Source organism: Apteryx mantelli, chromosome 3 (genome assembly GCF_036417845.1).
Source record: "Apteryx mantelli isolate bAptMan1 chromosome 3, bAptMan1.hap1, whole genome shotgun sequence".
NCBI lineage: Eukaryota > Metazoa > Chordata > Aves > Apterygiformes > Apterygidae > Apteryx > Apteryx mantelli.
In genome coordinates this window covers 53,509,852-53,529,629 of record NC_089980.1, presented here as the reverse complement: position 1 = coordinate 53,529,629, position 19,778 = coordinate 53,509,852, and the positions used below count along the sequence as shown (strand labels likewise).

General features: G+C 40.9%; 1 protein-coding gene across 1 annotated transcript in view; it reads right to left on the bottom strand.

The window, feature by feature from the left end:
- Nucleotides 1–6,847, bottom strand: part of NID1 (nidogen 1) — a 50,317-nt gene extending 43,470 nt beyond the window's left edge. Inside the window, exon 1 of the mRNA XM_067293373.1 lies at nt 6,632–6,847. Within this exon, the coding sequence (XP_067149474.1) occupies nt 6,632–6,847 (216 nt within the window). The remainder of the gene's footprint in view (nt 1–6,631) is intronic.
- Between the last annotated feature and the right edge of the window lie 12,931 nt (nt 6,848–19,778).

Here is a 19,778-nt window from a genome sequence, read left to right as displayed (position 1 = left end):
AAGGGATTCCCTGTGGTTTGACTGTTTAGTCACCCTCAGTGGATCTCTTTCAAATATTTGTTAGTCTTCCCTTGAACACACATAAACTTTACACATCCACAAATTCCTTTAAAAAGGAATTCCACAGATCTGTGACTCATACTCCGAGCTCTCTTCTACTTTTTTTTTTTGTTTTGAACCTGGCTCCCTGCTTCATTTGATGGCCACTAGCTTTTGTACTCAGACACACTGTCAAATCCTGTCCAGTCTATCACCTCTCCTCTTGTGTAATCTCTCCTCCAGAACAAAGACTTCCAGCCTATTTACTCATTCCCTGCATAAAAGCTGTTCCATGTCTCTGATCCTTCTCATTGCCTCTGATTTTTTCTCCCCTCTGCCACTTTATCCTTCTGAAAACAAGGAGGCCAGTACTACATATATCTGTCAAGGCACAGATGAACCCCACATTCACACAGTGACATAATGATGATTTCCAGTTTGTACTGTACTCCTTTCCTAATACTCTGAACATTTGTTTCACTTTTTGACTACTACTGAGCCAATGTTTTTGTGGATTTTTTTTTTTAATCACACCTCCAAGATCTTGCTCTGGAATGACAACGGTCAGCTCAGTGTCTACCATTTTACCTGTGAAGCAAGGATTGCTTTTCCTTATTCACATTTATCTACAGTAGATTTCATCTCCTAATTATTATGCAGTCATTCATCCCTGTAAGGCCCTTTTGAAATACCTCCTAGTCATTTCCAGGACGTTCTCTAGCATCTAATAAGCACTGCACTCACACTTCCTTTCAGGGGAAACATTATTAAAGGACACTTCACAAGAACTGTGAGGGCTACTGACATGAAACTTCTAGTGATCATAAAGATTTTAGGCTCCTGTTAAAGTTTATTGAAATTCACCAACAGGTTCAGAAGTTGCTTCATAATCTTTGCTTTCTCAACAAACCAAGCTAAAAACCTAAACACCCCAGAATTCAGTTGCTACTAAGGTTACTATATTTGTTGTTTGCAATGTAGAACGAAAACGCAAAGAGGAAAAGGAGAGAATTTGGTGGCCCCCATAAAAACAATCCAGATTTTAATTAGTCCGCTCAGCTCCTCACAGAAACAGCTGTTCCAAGGGAATGGAAAAGATATGTGAAGCTACAGAGCAAGCTGTTCACAGACTAATGCTTAATATTCCTGAAGAGACAGTGCAAAAACATCTGTATCCAAGATGACATCAGTAGTGGCAGAAATGAAGACAGAGCCCCTCCTCACACACACACACCCTTCCCACTTCTGCAGATTTGCTACTGCAGCAAAACAGGAAATAGATGAGTCTCTCAATATGTCTCACAGAAAACAAAGAGAGACTGTAGCACATTTCAACGTACCTGCTGTAGGCTTCTTTAGCACGGGTAACAATAGTACGTAACCAGTCAGCATGGGGCATGCAAGCCTGTCAGGTATCTTGGCTGTATATGTCTTGGCAACATCCTTTACAATGCAGACCACCATTACTACTGCTATATACAGCAAATCACAAAAAGGGTGGTGCAGGTACTTAAGCTACAAATCACCCCTTCATGTATTGCACACACCCACCCCTTGAGCCCTCCTTTGACTACCCAGGGTCAGAGCATGTGCCCTGCGAAAGGCCAGCAGTCAGCCATCTTGATACAGGATAATGGTCAACATGACGAACCATTGCCTCAACTTTGCAAATAGCTAACATGATGTATCAGAAGTGATTAAAAAAAATGGTTAACTATATGGACTATATCCTCACCAGATGCATAAGTAATTCAGTTAGAAGTTATAAATCAGTATTTAGATGCTACAGTGAAAAATACTACAGCAAAAGTTAAGATCATGTAAAAAACAAGAAGTTGCCTTTATTCATAAACAGTATATATAAGGTATTGAAGCACTATGTAATCTACACAAGCAGGATGGGAATGCAGGTCATGTTAGAAAAGGGGAGAAGAAGCAAATAAAGTGACCATTTTTCCTCTATTCTATTTGTGATTTACAGTGGCCGCAGATCCTAAAGTAAACTATGAATTTTAGGAACACAGAACTACAGAGACAAGGTGGGTTAACCCAGCACAGACTCCCCAATTGCAGGCAGCCATGCAACAGAAAGCTACTTCAGAATGGTTCCCACAACATCTGTTACACCTGCACACCATAAATCGTCACTGTAAAACAAAGCTAAGACTTATCCTCAAAATTAAAAGCCACCAGCTGTATTGTACCACTGGAAGACAGCAAGAAAGACAGTGAGCATTACAGTGGGCTTGCTAAGGCATGTTAGCACGGAGGTGGACTCCACCTTTAAAACTGGCACTTAAGAGTACCTGTTGCAGGTAGAGAGTAAGAATTTATAGTGTCAGGTCTAAGTTTTTCCCTTCCTTCTTCTTGCTTATACTTTTTGTACACAAGCAGTCTGAGTCCCACTCTAAATCTTCTTGTGAGGGATGACTGGTGTTTGAAAGAGCAGAGAATTAGTATAAAATATTTATCAGAGTTTAAGTGTGCAGACTTTGTGTCTACATGGTCCCCCCATTTATGCAACAGATTAAAATAACATTAAGATAAAATTCAATTGGGATTACTAAATATAATAGAATAGGGAGCAGAGATCAGAAGAAACCATCTAACACCTCTTTTCACCCATTAGGGGCGTGCTTCTGGCTATTCATTTCTTAGATTGCTAAAAAATTAACTGTACCAAGTAATTTTATTACGGAGATACAAAAACGCCAACCATTTTCATTCTATGCTTGTAGCTTATAAATGAGACAGTTCAGATTTAATGTTAAGGGAATACTTGATCAAAAACCTTGCAGGTTCTCTACCACCTAGAAAACATTTGCAAGCCTTTAAATGAAAATAAATTAAAAAATGAGCATTTTGTAAAGAGATTCTAGTGTAGAGAATGAATATTCATCATTACTGAAAAAAATGTTTTTAGTTTTCATATTTAACAATACATTTATATTGACACAGATAGTGAATAGTATGATTTTACTTCACCCTGTTCCTTTTAAGCTCACACTGGAAAGTTAAAGTGTGAACCCCCCCAAAAAAGAGAAGTAATTCAGAGTAAGCACTGGGTTTCATTAAAGTAACATTCCTGTCAAAAGGGAAAGAAAAGCAAAGCAAAAGGCCTCAGGGGGGCGTTGTCTCAAGACCAGCTGTACTGTACATCTTTCCTTTTAGGGTATAATTCTATTTAAATTGACAGGAAATAAAACAGATATATTTTTAGCATGTTAAACTTCTGGATGACACACACAGTTAAGATATATTCACGGTTTGTACCAGAACAAATCACACACACACTCTACAGATAGTCCTAGCTCAACTAAGCAAGTGAGGAAAAGGAGGCATAAAAAGAAGCAATAAAACACTCCCAGAAAAAGAGACAGACAGACAGACAGAGACAGACAGACAGACAGACAGACACACACACACACACACACACAAAGAGACAGAGAGAGGCAGGCGGGGAGGGGGAGGGGGAGGGGGAGGGAGCGAGCGCGCACGAGAGAGCGCGAGCACACAGGCAAGAGAGAACGAGAAAGCGAGAGCGCGCGGGAGCGAGGGAGAGCACACGCGAATGAGCACGAGAGAGCAAACAAGCGCGAGCGAAAGGCATGCCTGTGCATGTATAACACAAAATCAAAAATTCACACAAATGAGAGATTTTCCCTGACCAGTTACCAGGCATTTGAGGACATGAACTTTTCTAGGCAAGAGAGTTCAGAACAATTGAATTTGCTTGTATAACCAAGTGCCAGCTGAGTTAAAGCAGTAGAACTTTCTAATATAAACATAGCCAAGTGTTCATTTAGCAAGTTAATAAAAGTAACAATTAACAAATTGATCCAAGCTTGACTTATAGGACTCTCGTTCTTCCCCAAAAGGAAGCAATCCCAAATCCTTCAGCTTCTCCTCCTCAGTAAGCCCTAGCGTAAACAAGATAAAACTTTACTAAATGTGTCCCATTAAAACAAACAGATCAACACAGGTTAGCGATAGGATTCAATGTTATAAACCTTGTTTTGTTGTTGCATAGGAAAACATCACATTTTCCTTGAAGATACTCTCATGAGATTTTAGTATGTGAAAGCCTCATGTTTCAATTTATATAAAAAAGTTACTATCTCTTCTGGCTATAAAAAGAAAAATGTTTTGTTGCCAGGGATTTTAAGACAAGTCAGTACTAAACAATCCTTCCTTAGAACTCCCTGCCTTATTTATTCATATGCAGAGCTAACTCAAACAACGCAGCTTCTCAACTGTTTGAGAAACAGAGGCAGAGTGCCATGTAAATTTTGAGCTGATTAAAGCTGAAAGCTGCAAAAAGTCAAGCACTCAATAATTAGGACAAGCTTTTCACATTATTCTGATCAACCATACAGAAATACGTATTTCACCACAACAACTCAAAATCTAATATACGAATTTCTGGAATAACTGCATGTTAATAAATTGGTAATATTTACTATCAAATAATTTATAGTATTTACTATCAGCTAGCAATACTTCAGTAAATTCTGCTTACAGAATAATACCATATAGCTTAATAAGTACTTACAATCAATATACAACAAAACTGTATATTGTGACCGTGCATTTAGGACTGTTCAATACATTTCTGTAACAGGTATGCATCTCCTTTCCTTATCCCCCTACTTTTTGTACTGTGCTTCTGTTTTGTAATACTTCTGACAGATTAAATGCAAAATAAAGTCTCTGGGTATTATGTAGACTGATACTGAAATGTCATTACCAAACTCTGCCTAAATGAAAATCACCCATCCTTAGTATTCAGTAATTATGCTGAAATATCCCTAAAAACAATTCTGGAGTAGCCTTACACAGGCATTCTTCCAGACAAAAAAAAAAAAAAAAAGGAAGCATTCCTCTGCTTTAGGGCATGAGCAAGTAACAAGATCACTAAACCAAAGAAACCTCGTGCTGTTAGCCAATTCACTGCTCTTTGAAAACTGCACCCTTTCACCTCTTATCCTACACATTACATGTTATCTGTGCTTCTCAGTGACTGGATACACAGCCCACTATCTTTCAAGAAGTCCCTATGGCAAAAAGCGTATTTTTTACTTGGGTTGGCTAATCAGTTACCAAACTTGGAGAAGTGAAGACACAATAATGAACTAATGGTCAAACTGCAGTCTCAACTCCAGTTAATACTTGCAAATTACTTCACCTTTACCACTAGTGTCAGTTACAAACATCCCTTTCCGACAGAGGCATAACTTGAATACCTCTGGATCTTGGATTTCAGACATGATTTCAGAGCTTATCTAGGTGGGGACAGTGTAGAAAGTGAAAAAAGGGCACAATTTAAGGCATAATGATAGTGTAATTCAATGTAATTTAAGCATGTTGAATCCTCATGTGAACACCCTCATACAGTAGTAAAGCAGACTCAAGTACATGTGAACTGCACCAAACCTGAAATGACAGCAGCCATGTGAAGGGTCTTGCATTCTTTAAAGCAAAGGAATTAGAAGGTGTGAAGTTACATTTCTTGAGTGTCCCCATGTAGATTAGTCCCAAAAGTCATATCTTAGACCCATGATGCTAGAGCATGTTGGTTTATCTGGACAGGGAGGCGGGTTTTAACTTGAGTAGATTAGCATGTTAAACACACTGGGCCTTTCCTAAGGCTCTTCTAAATATGCTAGTTAGCATCTTCAACTGCCATCCTAGATGAGGCCTCAGGGGAAAGGAAGAAGCAGTGATAAAACAGACAGAGCTACAAGCCAGGACTCTAGCAAAGCTCTGGAGACATGCTGCTATCTTCAACATTTTCTTCTGGTTACCTTTGAGCAGTTCTGCTCCAGGCAATCTGTTTTCAATCCCACTTTCAGATACTAAATGTCCTCCATGAGCTGTAAACACGCACACACAACGCAGGGATGCAGATTCTGCTAGGAGGCATGCACACATGGCAGAGGTCTGTCTGCAGCACGAAGCCTGAAGTTGCTCTGTCTGCGCATTCCCATGCGCCAGCAGACCTTTAAGCAATGAACATCACACAGAGAGCCCCCAAGGCATTGAGAAAAGGGACAGAACGGCACTCACAACACTAAGAGATGCCCATCTTGGACATGTCAGGCTGCTGTTTAGACACCCATTGTCAAAGTTGTGTGACTTGGCACAATCAAGCACACAAACACAGACCGTGACAAGGACATTTCTTAGCTGTTAACGTATCCCATACAGAAGGCATAGAAGTTACTGGGGGATGGCGTTCGTTCTGGGTAGCTGGTTAAATGCTCCTTTCCCCCTTACCATCTGTTGCATCGCCTCCCAGGCAGACTGTGTATACCACAAAGAATCAGCAACTGCCACAGCACTGAGAAGCGAACGAGCACAGACCTGACACAACTCAACCGGAACGCGTAAGCCCTTCTGACCAGAACTACCACGGACCAGCATTTGACCATGCCGCTACCGCAACCGACGTAAAACCCAACAGGCACCACCACGCACCGACCCATCGCCAGGCAGGGCCACGGCGGCGGGCAGCAAGCCCGCGGGGCCCCCTACCAGCCTCCCCGGCCCCCCGGCCCCCCGCCGCAGCCAACCCCGCCGCGCCCGCACTCACGTAGAGGGAGCGGGCGGCAGCGCCGTAGAAGCGCAGCGCCGTGCGCAGCCCCAGCGCCGCCGAGCGCGCATCGTCGCCGGGCTCCAGCGCGGCGTCGCCCCGCTCCGCGCCGTGCGGCAGCAGCAGCGGCGGCGGCAGCTGCGCGGGCGCGGCCAGCGCCAGGCGCAGCGCCAGGGCCAGGAGCGCCCAGCGCGGGCAGCCGGCCGCGGCGCGCATGCTGGCGGCTCCCGGCACGGCGGCGCCGCGCCGCCCCGCCGCTATAAGCGCAGCGCAGCGCGGGGCCGGGCGGGCCGGCGGGCGGGGGGGCCGCGCCGCCGCCAATAGCTGCCGGGGGGCGGCCGGGCGCCGCCGCCCCGGCCCCGGCCCCGCTCCGCCAGCATGCGCGCCGCGGCCGGCACCCACCTGAGAAACAGTCCTCCGTTTTCGCGGTTGGGGTGTGCCGTTCTTGAGCGAGGGGCTTCGGACCCGAAATCAGTTCAGTTCTTCGGGAATCTGGCAGGCGTTTCCAAAGCCACGGCTCTGCCCCAGCACTGGTGGGGTCTTTGCGTTAGTGCTGGAAATGCAAGCTCTTCTAGCGGTAGCCGCACTGCAAGTTTTTCCAGCAGCTGCGGTGTATTACAATAGTGTTCCAACAGCTAACATACTGAAACAAAGTATGGATCAAAAATCAGTATGAATAAAAAATAGGAATTCTTATATTGTTTTCTGAAATCTTTTCAACACCAGCTGCTCATTACTGGAAGAAACAGAAGAAATACGCTGAAATGTGTTTCATAATTAACTCCATCAATGTCAGAGCTTCATTTGATTGTAAAATAAAATTCAAAAACCAGCTGTAAATGAAAACTTATTAATGATACAAGATATATACAAAAGAAATATGGAATATCTATATAGGACCTTTCTGACTCTGTCTTCCTGTCTTAGAGTCTTGGTCCTACTCCCAGGAAACACTCAGAATCAGCTGAAGAATGAATGTATTTGATATCTTTTCCTAAACTCCCAAGTAAACATATTTCTAGAAAACAGCAGTGTTCAAGGAATCAATCTTGTCCAGCAAAGCATACACCATGGTATTTCAACAGAATGTTTATAGAAGAAAAGCACCCAAGGGAAAGCAGCTGAAACACTACTCATACACACTATTTTACATAGCCAGATGCAACACCACTTTTCTTTAAACACCTGCTCATTCCATTTCTCTCATTAGCCCCATTAGTATTTGTCTTCCACTCATCTGGTTCTTTCTCCTAAAATCTTATAGAACCTTTTTTTGGTAAGAAAACACAATTTTGCATTTGGTGAGTTACAAGAGCACAGGACATTCCAAGGTAAGGTTATAACTGTGCCTAAAGAGAGGGAAACCCACTTGTATATCAAGAACATTGTTATCACTAGCAACTACTTACAGTTGACTTTTGTATTTCAGGGAAGACAACCACGGAGACAAGTAGCACAGTGGTCTGGGAAGAAGAGAAGCCTTCTCTGCACACAGTGCAGAGCTATCTGCAGCTTCTCCTCCAACTTCTCTGTATTTTCACAGCTCAAAAGACAGTAACTGGTGGATTCAGGGATATCTGGCTGATCAGTGCTATCAAAGTAGACTCTTGGCTGGATCACCACCATACCTAAGCATAGTCATTAGTTTATCCTCAGAAGACCCATGTGAGGTATCTTCCTTCTCATTTGACAAAACAGATACCTAAACTACAAGCAATTAAGCAGCCTGTATCTCCTCACCCATGTAAGCGTTTACACTGTAATACCTTCTTGTAGTAAATTTGAAATTGATTTGAATGCTAGAGAGTTAAATGTATACAGCTCTGTATTTAAATCACTAACAGCTTTGTAAATCCTCTGTCCATGAGTCAGTATATTGTGATTGTTCAGTCTATTTTTATATTGAGAGGATCGCATTGTTTCTATCACAATTGAGTAAGTTTACCTCATATGCAGCTCCCACTGTGATGAGTAATAAGAATCATTAGTTCCAAGACTCAAAAAAATATTTTATTTAAGCTGTCCTTTCTAGCATCTTCATTAATGATTTGGAAAAGGGGTGGAAAAGCATGCTCACAGATGTTGTAATTAACTTGGGAGACATTAATTGCAAACACCAGTCAGAATGGAGAATGTAAAGGACTTCAGTGAAATTAAAGATGAAAAGAAATGTATTCAAAAACAAACTGGAATAATGCCAGCTAATATACCATGGAGCAAAATCTTTCAAAACATAGATATTAAATACTGAAAGGAACATCACATTTTTAGTGGATAACAAATTAGGTATGACAGCAGTTTACAAAGCAACACCATGTCCAGAACAGCCAATTAGAACCTGTGCTACAAATGAGCAGGTTTTATTGTGTTATAAGGAGGTGAATGACCTTTTCTAAAGGGATAATAATGACACTGCTTTTCCACAGACTGTTTGTGAGATGAGAGATCTCACAAAAAATGCACCACGGGAGAGAATTCAGAGTGAAACAATGAAAAAGTTTAGAGGACCAGAGGGAGTGACATACAAAGACTTACTAAAGAACAGAGCATGTGTACTTAGCTAAATGATAACAGGGAGGAAATTTGATTACCATCTCATGTTAAAGATATGAACTGTTTTCAACTCAAATATCTGAAGGGTGTTACCAAACAGAGGGAAGAATTGTATGCACAAGTTTGAGAAGTACAGATAACTAGGGGATCAAAGTAACTAAAAGAAACCATGAAACCAAGTATCAGAAAATGCTTCCTAACCAGGGGGTCTATTTTCAGAAAACCGTAGATTTGGCATAGTAGAAGCAGAATGATAGAAACCTTTGAGTTGCCCAACACTAGGTTGATTGGATTACTAAAGAGCAAACCTTGAGGAATAACTCTGTGTTTGGTCCTGGGATAAGATAACCCATCAGATTTTTCACTTGAGTTTCTATGTTGATACGCTACATAAATAGTTCACAGAGATAAACATGCATATCTTTGAAAATTTCCACTGCCTGGATATGAGGAGATGTGGAAAAGGTGACTGCAGATATTGCTTCAGACATCACCTTCTTGACCTTCTCAACCTCCTCCCCAGGTTCTAACAGAGAAAGGGAGCTAAAATGTTCCCTTTGCTGGCCCAGTTGGGGGAAGGAAAACAATGACGTGGGCCTCTCATGAGGATCTTCAGCTGTCCAAAGATGATGAAGCATTCTAGTGGATAGATCATCAAAAGTAATCATATGGTAATAACTGGAAAGAACTGGACAGTTGGGATAATGACAGGAAAGAATAGGACTGAGGTCTGCTGAGAAGGAACATTTTTTAGAGACACAAGGTCATGGGAATCAGAGGGTCACAAGCAAAGGCAAGGATTGCAGGAAGATCATGGAGTGAGCATCATTAATCACTGGCTTGGCACTTGATGTTTGTGGCTCATTAGAGTGGAACATTATGAGATTCCCTCTGTAACTCTAAATGAGCCCTATATCATTAAGGAGGTCACAAAATTTAGGAACAACACCAAAAAAAAGGATATTTTGCAGCTGAACTCTCTACAGAAAGAGACTAATTTTTGAAGCACAGTTAGATGCTTAAGAGATGTGGATGAAGGCAATATTGTATCATGCCCTCTGCATTAGTACAGGTATAAAAGATTGTAAAGTGCCTTCTTTTTCTCTCATGTGGAAATATTGCAAAGCAACAAAAGGACAACTTCCTTGGGAACTCATATCCTGTTCTGGAGAACAGCTGGGCAGGCATGGGGATGTGTAACACTTGGCCGATGACCTGGTCAGTACAGAAGAGATATACTGCTGGGATCTAATGGTACAGAGCAGCAACACATTATTTACTGCCTGAAGGAGGGGAAGAAGCATGGGTGAAACAATAGTTCTCAGGCCCTTGCTAGGTCTGCTGCTAGGAGAAACTATTTATATTTCTAAGGTTACCTTCAATTATTTCTGTGCCCCATTACTAGAACTGATAACTATATCAATAAGGGACAGAAAAAAATTATCACATCAGAAGCTATGCAGTGAAATTATGCTTATAAAGAAGCATGAACACTTTTATTCATCTCAGTTTATAATCTTGGAAAAATGAGATGGAAAATGGAATAGAAAAATAACAGCTTCACAGCAACCGGCTAGCTAAAAAAGCAGTCTTACAATTCTCCCATCTGTGATTTAGCCACATGAAAAATATGAGGGTTTTTATCAAACATAAAAAGATATCCTTCTTACATCCTAACGCCTGCTGTCTCCCAAGAATGGAGTCTCTAACTCAGGAAGAATAATCAGACTTCTTTTGAAGTGAGAGAGAGTTGGAATAGGGCAACAAGACTTACAGTTAGCCTTCTATTTAAAAATTCAACACAGCACAAAACTACTACACCTATTCTGAGTCTTACTGTTTTGTCATTATCTAAAAGTTTAAGCTCTATGCAACAACAGACTCCAAACAAAGACACTAAGAATGGACTTCAGACTTGTAAAAAACCTCACAGAAGACAGGAAGACAAAAGGTACAACCAACTTCTCATATATGTAAAAAACTGATTACAATATGAAGGATCATTGTTTTCTAAACAATGGTAATGCGATGTGGAAAAGCAAATTGAACAGGACAGGAAGACAGATATGGAAAAGGTATCCTTTATGTCCTATCTACTGTGAGAGTAAAAAAAATAAGTATTCTGTCTCACTGATATCTTACTGTATCAGACAGAACAGAAATAGTAAACACAGGGAAACTACATCTCCTTGTAGTCTGGTGATGAGATGGTATTTAATGCATCTCATGTTAAACCATCACTTCAGAATAAACATGCACCCAAACCAAAAATATTGCTAAATTTTGCTTTCTGTTTTTCTTAGGCATCCTGACTTTCAATCCAATGAAAATGAATGTGAATTTCAGCTGCCCAAGAATGCAGGTTTTTTGCATGAGTCCCAGCAGTAAAGTCTCAAGATGATAATGAACAAGAAAAGAAAAGCCAGGTGCTAGTCTGATGTTAGTGGTGGCTAGAAATTCAACTACAAATGATACTACAGAAGCTCAGCCTTAACTATTGCATGAAGTTAAATTCAAAAAGGGCTAATTAAGCCTGAAACATTGGCACAGATTTTCATGTGACAACCAAGCTATTATCTCAGAGTTTTCTGTTCGCAGTATGTGCCTTTACAGCATCCAGTCTCATGGAGCCTAACTCTGACTTGAGTCTCTGACTGCTAGAGTAACACAAGTTGAAACACTTATAATTTAGAAAGGGAGCACATGGTTTCTCAGATGAGTCTAAATAACCATGACAAGTTAGAAAAGGCACTTACTAATTTTTCCCCATCCATGATTTGATGGTCTCTTTAGAAGGAAAAGGACTTTTTTTCTGAAACCGATTTTCTGAAGTGGAATCCATTGCCTAAGCTGGTGAAATTCATCAAGAAGAATATATCATTAACATGGGCAGCTATGAGTAAAGCAGAGAAACGGATTTTCAATCAGGTAAATGATGCTGTGGTGCAACAAAGGCCAACAATCTTAATTACTGTTTTTTACAACAGGATTGGATAAGGTAAGAGATCTTTAGTAAAGTAATCACCTGTTCTTATGATGTGGTCTCAAAATTATCTGGTGGCTCACCTTTACATGTAGAGACAGTTGTGAAAGCCCTGCATAGATGGAGGACAGAATTCCTTATTTGAGTCTATCCTCGGCCAGATTGAACACTAGGTATTAATATTTCCTACAGTGAGGTTGCTTGTAAATGTTTTCTTTGTTGGACAAGATCTACTAAGAACGGAGAAATTTCTGCCATTAAGAAAAAGAAGATACTTGTGTTTCCTGACATCTCCTGATCAACTGTTCAGTTATCTACACTGAAAGTTTGTCTTTAAATGATAAAAGTAAAGCAGATGTTTCGCATGTAGTAACTCTAGAAGCAGTGGAACTTATGAAGTCTATTTTTATGTCCCTTGGTGTTTACTGATGAATGATTATGTATCTAATAATATGCAAGCTCTGACCAAATTTCTACATTCATTACACTCATTACATTGTGCATCTTCAGCAGTGTGATGAGCCTTCTCAGTGATGGACTTACGCACATGCTGAACAAAAATCTTTCTGTAATCCAGGAGTCCACTCAGCATATGTCAAAGTTTTCACCAAGTTACTGCAATTTATTTGTGAGCTTAAGGTATTTTGCTAAAAGAGGATGGACTTAAGCGTGTGCTTAAAGGCTAAAATACTCTCTCTCCAAAGCTTGCCTGAGGATGGTTGAATCGTAACATTAGTCTTCAAGAATAGGCAAAATATTGGAGAGACATACAAAATGTTAGTGAAAACTGGTGGACAACAGTTTAGTGTTTTCAGCAGTTTCTTCATCTCTTTTTCATTTTTTTCTCATAAGATTTCTAGTCCTTAAAGTTAAAATTGAAGCTATGAGATGCTATAAACATAACCATTTCTTCTTAGATTAGACACACAAAAATTTAAGAATTTACTGTACCTTTTTAGCCTGAAGAGCTAATTTCTGTGCTTTGAGATAAACTACATTTAAAATTAGTTGGACATAATGCATATTGTCTGTAACATACTATACATCCATAATGCTGAGTGAAGATATCTCTCTCCTCTTTTTTTAAAAAACTGTTTTGCATCCATTTTGCAAATTTTCCCCTAGCCTGAAACAGTCCAGATCCAAGAACCAGGAGTAATTCAATGAATTACAACTATTTATTCTCCCTGACCCGAGGACTTTATGTTGCTGTTCACTTCACTAGGAAACTGCAGACTAACAAAAACAGTGGCACACTCATTTCTTCCCAAACCTAGTTTAATGTTTTAGCTTAGCTCTTAACATGGTTTTGTCACAGAGCAACAGTAAAACATTAAGATCTGCACTACAGCAACTCTGCACAGAAATAATCACTGTCTCTGGGAAAAGAGGCATTATTTGCAAACACAAGGGCTGATGCAGTAACTCTTATTCACTTGTGAAGTTACAGGGTTGGTGCAAGAAGAGCAGGAACTCTCTTCCTGCAAGAGCTTGCTGAGAGCAGACTCTGTGGGTAGTCTATACTCCTAACTGAAAGAGGGACAGAGTGTGATCCCTGAGGCCAGGTAGCAAGGACTGGATTGTATCCCAGCTGCTTAGCCCCATCTCCTAGAGCATTCTGGCTGTGTCCACCCTACATAGCATTTAGCCCCAGATCTCTGCTGGGTCCTTGTAGCCCTAAGACACAAAAAATATCTTTCTGGTATGCTCTTTCAGTTCAAAGTGGCTAAAATAAAGTGAACCATTATGCCGTCCAGAAGTGGTTTAGTTGCAACATGAAACTGAGGGTATGTGTTGCATGCCATAGGCTGTGACATAAGGGCACGTGCAGGTATTTGAAGTTGCAAAGCTTTGGGGTTTGTTTTCAAAGACTGTGTAGGGTAGAGACCAAGACTGATCCTGCCCTGTGCACAGTTGCCTTTTGAGCGTGGTCCTTGAAGCAAACTGTCCCCAGACTGCTCCTGGGCTTTGTCTTGGAGATGGCCATTTGGAGCAGGCAGCAAACGAGCTAACACTCAAACAGTTTGGATATTCAGGGGTCTAGTGCATGAAGGAGATCTCTGGCCTTCTTTTATTTAACACTACAGATGTACCTAACATATCTGCAGCCTGAGTTTATCAGAGGCATATTTACAGGGAGTTTTTCAAGGAGGAGAGGCATCAACTGAGAAGTTACACTTACAAAAGAAAAGGCTACCAAAGACATTTTCAGGTAATTATTTGTTCTTGTGCTCGCCAGTCACTATTGGACTTCTCTCTAAATGATTTTTCTTGTCACGTCTCCTCTCCTTTTAACGTCCCTTAAGCTCTTTAAAAAATCTATAACATCCTCCTCCTTTTACCTTTTCCCCACAAGAGCCCTTAATTCTGTACCAGTATGTTCTTCTTTGTTTCCTTCCTCCTCTTTGTCCAGTACAGGCTTTTTATTAACCCTTTGGGATCTTAGGGCTGACCTACTTTATGGCTCATTTGACCAGTTCTCATTCCTGGAATTCTTTCTCAGAGAAATTCATGTCTGTTTTCCTTTAATTGCAAAATCTTTTATGATTCTCTCAAGCTTCCAGCATGGAAAACATTTTAATGTTTCCAACAGCACAGATCTTTAAAAGCCCGCTCTGCCAGCATTGGCTTATTTACAAGACCACTAAACTTAAGGAAATTACTCATTTCATAAAAACATATTATTTAAAATAAGATTATCTTAATCTGGTCCTTAATTCTCTATTTTTTCTTGAAATACAGTAATTCTAATAACTGCTTAAAATGTATTTAATGCACTTGTCTCCTAAAACAATGATCCAATCCAGTAATCCCCATCCACCTTTACAGCTATTAAACACGAAACAAAATCGACATTTATAGACTCCTTTTCACCATGTGTATACAGTTTATACAATCTGAAAATATTTGGACACACAATTATTGGAAACAAACAATGCAGAAAATGTGCATCACATTAGACATAAGTTTTAATAAAAAGATTGATTTTGTGGATTTACTGATATTTACATTTTTATCACAGCAAATTTAAGTTCTGAAGAATGAGCCATGGCCTTTGAACAAACAAGACCATTGTGCTCTTGCTGAGGGAAGTCTACTGTACTCTGCTTCTTCCATATTAGTAACTACAATTTAGCACTCAGCACAGGACTTTGCCTCATTCAAAATGTAATTGTTTTCCGCAACTTATTCCCTGCAGTAGCATTAAAGCACAGAGCAGATTTTCATACAGCAATCACGGTATAATAGTCTCAGCAGCCCTTCTCATTATTACTGTGTCAAGTCTCAAAACCTCCTCTGTTGATTTAAGAAACTATCATTACCTTGCTTCACAAATAGAAGAATGAAGGCACCAAAAGACTACAGCTTGTCCACCTAGTGAATCAGAAGATACACAGGAAACTCAGTGGAGATTTCCTGACAAACAGAAAGCTTTCTGAACTGCACTAGATTATGTTTCTTCCCAAGGCAAATGCCATTTCAACTGTTAACTATCTCTGTGGGTATCCAGGGTGTGAAGCTGTTTTTTTATTCTTAATGCTCAGAAACCTCAGGAAGGCTCACCAACTTCAGATAATTCAGGAGGCTACTACATGGCAGAAATGAATGAAAAATCACAAGGAGGATTTACAGTCTTTTTTTTTTTCTTTTTTAAGATGGATATGTAATGTAGAATTCTGCTGCTGCCTGATAAATTCTGCCTTATTGGCAAGGAGAGAATTGATAAATAAATTCAGTAACTAAAAAAAGATCTAAAAATTTTGCAACAATTTCCATTCTGTGTGGTGGAGGCATTAAAAGGGTGGCCTTAAATAACTACAAGCCAATTCTGATCTCCATAAATTCTGCCATAACTTTGAAAACAGGAAATATGCTTCAGAGTAAAGTACAACAAACAGGCTGATTTGACACAACAGCAGTAGCGAATCACCTCTGACAGGACAGTATTTTTCAATAACCCTCTACCCAAAGACAGCAAAATATAAAAACATATGAATTACAGAAGAACTGCTTGGAATGATTCTGTGCTGAATAACACCCTACCCTTCAGGTTTCCACAGCCTCAGGTCTACTTGACCCAGCAAACTGACCAAACTAATTTCTCTTGTTTACTGATGCTGATTTTCACATATATCGCTATGACACTGAACCACTCACCAATGTGCCCTGCACATTTCATATACCTAAGTTTTCTCACATACTTGGGAATGGTTCTGCCCAAGCACTTGCAAACTCAGGGCTTACATTTAGCATCGTATTACAAGTACAGAAGAATTTATAAGTGCATTACCTTTATTATTTCACTACCACTAACTCTGGTAGTTTTTCCTAGTTATTAAGATTTCTGAGCACTCCCTGCAGTTGCCTACAGTTTTCTCAGGCTTTTCAGACTGACTTAAACAGAAATCCCCTCAAACTGATGAGCCTTTTCTACAGACAAGACCTAGGAAAATGCTGTCATCTCCAAAGACTCCATCCTCACTGAGCATGCGTTATCCCTCCTGGTACCAGATATAACCAGATGTTGCATGTGCTGTCTCAGCAGAGTAACTGAGCTGTTACTCAGTTACTGTCCCAGCATCTGAACCAGCTGCTCTCAGCTGTTCCTAGCTGTGGTGGAGGCAGACTCAGAAAAGAGAAGAGGAAGCCTGCTGGACTGCCACTGGCCTCAGCGACCTCACCTACTTTGGAGGATGTCTTTTTTAAATTGAGAAGGGGCAACCACAAAGGGAAAGGAGGGGATTTGGAAAAGGAGTCAAATGAGAGGAGGGAGGATGGTGGGAAAGACAAAGAGAACCTGAGCCTTTTGAGTAACAGGAAAGAAAGAGAAGCCCTGACATTGCTAGCATTTGTGCCTGCAAATTAAAGGAGGACTGCTGTTGCTTACTAATCAGGAAGGTTGCTTAGAGAAAGGAAAGGAACAAGCATCCCTGACTCTTTGGGCCCAAGAAAGGCACTGGTACTGGTCCAAAGAGCATAAACTGAGTGAAGTTAGTGCTCACCAAAAAGACAGAGCAGCACACAGGAGGAACTAAGAGGCTTAAACTGTGTATTTGAGAGTTGCTTCTTGTTGAGATTGACTCAACAAGAGTCAATGTGCTTCCCATATCTAATAAATTCCTTCTGTCATCAGACTCCATTCAGTGATTGTTAAAGAGTTCTTGGTATTTCAGGCTTTCTCTTAGGACCTCTCATAGACTGAAGATATAATGAAGCAGATGCTGAGGGCTCCACCAGGGTTTTTCCTGGTCAGATGTTCCAAATCTCTGAAGTCAATGAACAAAGCTCCAGGCATGCTCCAGGCATATGCCATCCGACATACAAGGGCTGCAATACATGATACTTTTAGTATTGCATACCTTGCAACCTTTAAAAGGTAACTTTTCAAAGTTGGCATTGAGATTGCTTGAAAGCAGCCAAGTAGTCACAACTATCACAAGGGAAGCAAAAGCTCACTACAAAGGACGCTCTCTATGCAGCCAAAGCCTGTGCTAAAGGAGGTAAATCCCCATCTGTGCAGCTCTGCAGTTACTTCAAAATAGAAACAAAGCTCAGACAAATTTAAACAGTTAGCAAGGCGGAGAGAGTCCAGTGGCTGATGGGAACCTCTTGCCTGCCAATGTGTCAAGCCTCACACACTGAAAGTGAGACAAACAACTGCCTCCCACCATCATACATAGCTTTTTGCAGTGCTCCACCACAGACTCTCTAAATGACCCCATGTGCAAAGCTATGTGTGGTGGTGGGAGGCAGCTGCTCAGCCTTATCTGTGATCTGCTGACCCGTTGGGATGGGCTTAGCCTCTACATCTGTACAGGGTAGGTGCTTCAGAGCACGGACTCATCTGGGGCCATCACAGTGCCCCATGTGGTGTGCATGGTAGCTGCCTCCTGCCTCACCTTTTTCTGGAAAGACCTCCAGGATTCCCTGGGCTTCCTTGTACATCAGACCTGAGATACCTTCCGCACTGCCATGACCAGCCCTGCAGCAGGTGGCTGGCTTACTTATACCCTAGATGTTGCTTTGCAGAACCTTTTGGTGGCACTTGGCACCCATTGTCCGAGCCCCCGTCTACCCTTTCTGTCACCAGGCCTGCATTCAGACTAACATGAAGCAAGTGGCTAACAAGAGGGGGAGAAGTGGCAGCACGCTACGGTTGCAGGACTATGTGTTACTTGTGCAACTCCATGCTCACAGCCTAGAAAGCCTTTCCCCTCCTGCTCCATGACTCCCCCACCTCTCCCTGTCACACCACAGCTAACACACTGTACCTTTCAGACTAGAGACAGTGCTCACTGACAACCATTTCTAGTTACTTCGTAGACTTTTAAGGCTGTGGTGGGTGGGAGTTTGCACAGACCATGCTTGGAGAACAGCAAAACACACCACCACCACCCCCTGCACACTACACTTCTCCCAGGACAAGGCTACCTTCAGCCTTTTTTCACCATACCTCACTACAGAAAAGTACCAACAGCACCCTCTGATGGTCCCTGCTATAAAGTCATTTGCAGTAAACAGGCTGGCTAGAGATGCTACTAGATCTGTTAAGTCCAGAGGAAAAAATACCTTTTTACTAATCATACTAATAGACCGTTTCCTCTATAAGTGGCCTGCAGCTGCCTCCAGTTACTATACACATATGCCTTTTAAAAGCAGGGGCAGTGACTTGAAAGCTCATGCACAGAACAGGCACTTAATAATAGTGCTAATAATAAGTATTATAAATTATGATTCCATATATCAAAAGGTACTTTTCCCAAACAGACAAATGTTAATTAACACTTGAATTATAGTGCTGACCTTATTTCGAGGGTGGTAATGAAAAGGTAAATGTAAGATCAGGTATCATTATCAACATTTTTTTCTTCCTCCAAGACTTCCGGTAGTTGGATATATGCAAAATTCAAACCTGAAAGGAAAAATGGACAATCTAAACCACTACTCTCCCTACTGTACATGAAGAAGATGGGGTGTCTGTGTGCATGAGAGTTTATAAAAAATTTCTTTCATTTGATCCAGAAGTAAACAGTGACACTCTGTGATTAGGCACATTCAGCACATTCTAAAAGTTACTTTTTCTTTGAAGATCACCTGTAAATTACCAATTGACAGATCTTTGCTTTGTGTAGTTGTGGAAAATCTTTTTCTAGTCATATTGAGGTATCCAATAATACAGACACATGCAGATGCTGAAAATAGATCAGGTAACCTTTGATGCTCTGTATTCTTAGAAGAGCTGTGTAACAGTAAAGACCTACTCAAGTCTACATATGTTCCCAAGTTTGGAAAAAATATACCAGTAATGCAAGGATGTAAGAAGAAGTTGGTAGATTCTTCTTTGATTCAACTCACTCCACAGTCTGAGCACCTTCCAGAAATAAATGTGTTTGTCTTTCCCAGACAACACTTGCCGGAAGGGCCGTACTGAAAATAATGGTATATTTAAACCAGTTCATGATCTGATTACTTTTTTTTTTTCTTTCCTTTTAGCATATGTGCATCCATGCATGTTAATGCAGCTTATTTTTATTTTAGTGGCTGCTCCTGCAGAGCAGCAGTCATTCCAAGAACTGACCGAAATGCGTATTTGGTTCTGCTTATTCTTAC